At 40.2% G+C, this 5,410-nt stretch overlaps 1 protein-coding gene across 5 annotated transcripts in view; it reads right to left on the reverse strand.

Annotated features, from left to right (window-relative positions):
- The window catches only part of LOC122558192 (transcription initiation factor TFIID subunit 4-like), a 356,856-nt gene that overhangs the window by 208,686 nt on the left and 142,760 nt on the right, over positions 1-5,410 (reverse strand). The window contains exon 13 of one of the 5 annotated variants that reach the window (XM_043706507.1): positions 2,436-3,344. The exons of 3 other annotated variants lie outside the window; for them this stretch is intronic. In XM_043706507.1, the coding sequence (XP_043562442.1) occupies positions 3,225-3,344 (120 nt within the window). In that variant the 3' untranslated portion in view covers positions 2,436-3,224. Of the gene's footprint in view, positions 1-2,435; positions 3,345-5,410 lie in introns of those variants that run through there. One more of the 5 variants, XM_043706509.1, reaches the window with a different exon arrangement.

A 5,410-nucleotide genomic window follows, 5' to 3' on the forward strand; every position in this document is an offset into this window, starting at 1 on the left:
CCCCTGTGTTCTCTGTCTATGCCATGATGTTTAGATTGATTCTAATCTAAAATGTGAGATAACGGAGTTTTATATAAATTCATGCAGTTTTTGAGCTCAGAGTTCTACATAAATGTATGGAGCTTTTGAGCAAAGCGCAATGTAACTCTGCAAGTACAAATTCACCCCACAAAATATATGTGTGCATGTGGGTCTTTGTCTGTGTGTGTGTGTGTGTGTCTGTCTGGGGTGGGGATTGTGAGTGTGAGAAAGTGTGTGTGTGTATGTAGTGAGTGCAGAGTGTCTTAAGTCTGTGAGGGGATGCATGTGTGAGTGTGTGTGTCTATAAGGGTGTGTGTGGGTGTCTGTGTGCGCGTCACCATTGTTTACAGCTAACCCGAGAATGCAACTTTATAAAAAAGGTTTTGTGATTTACACATGAGAGAAGTGAAACTATCACTGTATTCTAACAGATGAAAGGCTTAACAGACAATCAATTTTTCAATGTATAATTTCAGTTACATCACACTGTAGAGTTTTGCTATAAATTCTGTGTTACGATAGAGCCCTCCACTATCACCTGATGAAGGAGCGTCGCTCTGAAAACTAGTGTGCTTCCAATTAAACCTGTTGGACTTTAACCTGGTGTTGTGTGATTTTTAACTTTGTACACCCCAGTCCAACACCGGCATCTCCAAATCAGTTCTTCTTCCTGTTAGCAATCTTCTACACAAAGCATTATGTGTCTATATCTAGGTATTTCACACATTGATATGGGTGGGGTGTTTCCTTCATGAATGTGGTTCACATTGAATCCAAACTTAGGAAATAGAGCCATTTAAAAACTATTTCCAAAAGGCAAATGGTATGCTGCCCTTCTTAGCAGGAGGATTTGAGCACAGCAGCACAGATGTTTGCTACAACATTCAGCCCATTGTGTCTGCACTGGTCAACAAACAGCTGAATTTTTCCAAGTAGCAGGCAGTGACTAATAAGGGACCACAGGGTTCAGTGTTTACACCCCAGCCAGTCACAATATATATTAATGATTTAGATAAGGAAACTAGTTTGCAAGAAACACAAAGCACGTTGGGAGATAAACTATGAGGAGGACACAGAGATATTTCTGCATGATTTGGACAAGGCAAATGAGAGGGTAAATGAATGACAGATGAAGTATAATGTGGTTAATTTGAGGTTATCCACTTTGGCATCAAATACATTAAGATGGATTATTATCTGAATGGTAACAGATTGGGAAGGGGTGAAGTGCAATGAAACCTGGGAGTCCTCGTAAACGAATCATTAAAAGTGAGTACACAGGTGTAGCCAACAGTGAAGAAGACAAATGATATGTTAGCATTTATAGCAAGAGGATTGGAGTACAGGAGCAGGAATGTATTGCTGCAATTGTACACAGCCTTGCTGAGGCAACACCTGGAGTATTGTGTGTGGTTTTGGTCTCCTTATCTGAAGGAGAAAGATGTCCTGGTTATGGAGGGAGTGTGGCAGCACTAACATAAGAAGAGAGGCTGGATCAATTAGGACTATATTGCTGGAGTTGAGAACAATTAGTTGGGGGATCTCATAGAAACCTATAAAATTCTAGCAGGACTACATGGGGAAAACAAAGGAAGGATATTCCCAAGAAGTGGAGAATCCAGAACCAGTCTAAGGATATGGGCTAGGCCATTATGGATTTGAGGTGGAGAAATTTCTTCACTCAGAGAAGGGTGAGCCTGTGACATTCTCTGCCACAAAATGATTTGAAGCCTTTTGTTGAATGTTTTCAAGATGAAGTTAAATATAGTTCTTAGGAGTGAAGGGGTCAAATCAGTAGGAGGAAAATGCAGGAGCAAGTTACTGTGTTAGATAATCAATTATGATCTTACTGAAGGTCAGATCAGACTCAAATGACCAAGCAAATTTTTCTATGATTCTGTTTTTTATCTCCCAAAGGTAACCTTGAACCTTCTTGTTTTATCCTCATCTCCTCAGATATCAGAACATTGTTTTGGATTAACTTTCTTTAAGCCATACAGTATTTTAAATACCTCCATAAGTTCCTCTCTACACTCTTTGCAAAGGATGGAATACCATAGCACCAAGAAGGAGCCTCTGAACAGCAATCAGCAATTCTACTTTGCCAAAGAATGCTGAACTGAATGACAGCATTCCCAGTTCAATCAATTAACTTGTTGCACAGTGAAAACTGCAATTCAATTATGCAATTTAATGTCACACCAGAATAGTGATGAGACCATCACTATTTCTCTTTTATTGTTCTCATTTTTGGTTTGGAACTGAGAGTTGCAGTTGAGCATTAAACTTTGAATAATAACTTGGATTAACAAAAGACTGATTATTGCTTTTGGGAATTAACCTGGTAAGATAGTGCAGTTTAATTACTGCTCTCACAACACTGTAGATGATTTGGCACCAAAATATTGTTATGCTTAGGGACTGGCAGCTGGTTGGATGTTGAATCAGAAGGATAGTACTGGGTCAGCCAACTACAGAGAATGTTGGAAAAGAAAGCAAAAGGAAGACATGAACTGGCTCTGACTGAGTTTTGGGTGTGAGCCAGGTTTCGTTGTGAAAGCTTTTGATTAGGCTGCATGTTTTTGTTTTTTTGTCTTTTTCTCTCTCTCACACTCGTTATACTCTAATTATTGACCTGTTGATGGTTCTGAATAAAGAACTTCACGCTGGAAGAAATAAGTAAAAGTTTCCAGAAGTCTGCAGAAGCAGTTTCCATTGACATGTCACTTCAGAATTCAAGCAAAATACACAGTCCTGCAAGCTTGTAATAAAACGCGCTGTCCAAACTTTCATGAGGGCCAGTTGAAACAGTTATTCAACTGGTAAATTACAATTCTTTCTTTTTTTTTAATTGATCCCTTAACCACACCTGTCTACCTGTTCATCAGTGATTTTGACTTGATTTATTATTGTCACATGTACCAAGATATTTCTGCAAGGTAGCCAGACAAATCACATCTTACACAAGTACTTCCAGGTAACAGAACAGAATACAGAATAAAGTGTGACAGCTGCAGAAAAAGATCAATTCTAATAGATGACAGGTCCGTTCATATGAATCTGTTGGTACATGTTTTCAAACTTTTGTATCTTCTACCCAATGGATGAGGGTGGAAGAGATTATAACCGCTGGGAGGAGTCTTTGATTATGTTGGCTGTTTTCCCAAGGCAGTGGATAGTGTAGACAGAGTCAGGAAGGAAGTCTAGTTTTTGTGATGGATTGGGCTACATTCATAACTCTCTGTAGTTTCTTGCAGTCTTGGGCACAGCACTTGCCCTACCAGGCTGTGAAGCATCCAGATAGGATGCCTTTTATGATGCATCTGTAAAAATTGGTAAGAGATACTATGTGAAGATTAGGCTTCGATCGTAAATTTTAACTAAATTGCCTGGTATTTATCTGTATTCTGCTAAAGGTACATTCTTAATAACAATTCTTAATGTTATTTTTTGTTTAGTTAAGTTGTCCAAGATTGTTGTTGTAAAGTCTGGTTAGGAGCAATTTTGAGGGTCACTCAAGATTTTAATATCACTATCCTATGAATCCAGTGATAATGAGGTTTAGTTTGATCTGCAATCACTGCATCAGAACAACAGCACATTTAACCACTTACAATGACTTAAAATAACCACTTATAACATCAATAATGCAATCAACAATACTTTGAAAAGATCCCATTGGGTAAATAATTCAAACTAGCTGAATCATAAAGGAGGAGATGCACCAGATTAATCTACATAGGAAACACAGGAAATAGGAATAGATGAAAGCCATTTGGCCTCTCAAGTTTAGCACTGTATTTAAATAGATAATGGCTGATGATTTTTCTCAATGCCCCTTTCCCACACTATTCTGCTTTCTTGATATCTGTCTTGAATGCATTCAATGACTGAGGCTTCACAGCGTTTTACGGTAAAGAATTCCAAGATTCACTACCCTCCAAGCGAAAAGATTCCTCCTTATCCCAGCCCAAAATGTCCTGCCCTTATTCTGACACTGGGTCTCCTGGTTCTCGCCAACCTAGCCAAAGGAAAGTGCATCAAACCTGTTGAGCCTTATAAGAATTTGAAAGATTTGATTAATCTTTCTTCTAAACTCCAGGGAATATAGGTTTAATCTCCTCAATCTCTCTTCACAGGACAATGCCACAATCCCAGGAATCAGTCTACTCAACCTTCATTGTACTCCCTCAAAGTTAAGAATATTCCTCAGATAAAAGGGACATAAACTGTGCATAATACTCTTGAGTGCAGTCTCACCATGGTTCCATACAATTGCAACAAGACATAGGGTCATAAAGGTTCACAGTATGGAAACAGGCCCCTCGGCCCAACTTGCCTATGCTGTCCAGTTTTCACAATTAAACTAATCCCATTTCTCAAAACACACTTGCGTATCCACAGGCAACAGCAAAATGATTCTAGTCACTGGACTGCAACAACTTGTTTTACTTTAGGGTTACACTTGTGATGAAAGAATTAGGAAGATTATACTAAACTATGACTGCAATAGTATCAGCTGGTGGGTCAACAGTGTTTTATTTGAATATAATAGCCTTCAATTTAATTGCAATTTTAATAATTCAAAAATCTTGAAAGACAAAACAGTCAGTTTGCTAGATCAGAGTTATTTTTGCAGAAATATACTAACTTCATTAAAACAATTATGTAGCCCAGTGATAAAATGTTTCTCAAACATATTTTGGGGGTTCGGCATTTCAAAGTGTACTTCTGTAGACCTGTACATTTTTAGAATGTCAGTTTGCAACCTGTAGAGACTGGATTGTGGCAGTTTGGAAAGTATGCCTTAGAATCTAATCCTAATTGCCACAAGTTCTTTGATGAGAAAGAGAGGTCTGCAGATGCTGGAGATCAAAGTTGAAACTTTATTGCTGGAACAGCACAGCAGGTCAGGCAGCTTCCAGGGAACAGGAGATTCGACGTTTCGGGCACAGGCCCTTCTTCAGGAATGAGCAGAGAGTGTTCAGCAGGAGAAGATAAAAGGTAGGGAGGAGGGACTTGGAGGAGGGGCGTTGGAAATGTGATAGGTGGAAAGAGGTCAAGGTGAGGGTGATAGGTCGGAGTAGGGTGGAGGCGGAGAGGACAAGAAGAAGACTGCAGGACAGGAAGGCGGTGCCGGGCCGGAAGGATCCAGCTGAGACAAGGGGGGGGGAGGGGGATGAAGAAACTGGTGAAGTCCAAGTTCATCCCCTGCGGTTGGAGGGCTCCCAGTCGGAAGATAAGACGCTCCTCCTCCGACCGTCGGGTTGTTGTGGTTTGGCGGTGGATGAGTCCAATGACCTGCATATCCTCGGTGGAGTGGGAGGGGGAGTTGAAATGCTGTGCTACAGGGTGGTTGGGTTGGTACGTCCGGGTGGCCCAGAGGTGC

The sequence above is a fragment of the Chiloscyllium plagiosum genome, chromosome 17, assembly GCF_004010195.1.
Source record: "Chiloscyllium plagiosum isolate BGI_BamShark_2017 chromosome 17, ASM401019v2, whole genome shotgun sequence".
NCBI lineage: Eukaryota > Metazoa > Chordata > Chondrichthyes > Orectolobiformes > Hemiscylliidae > Chiloscyllium > Chiloscyllium plagiosum.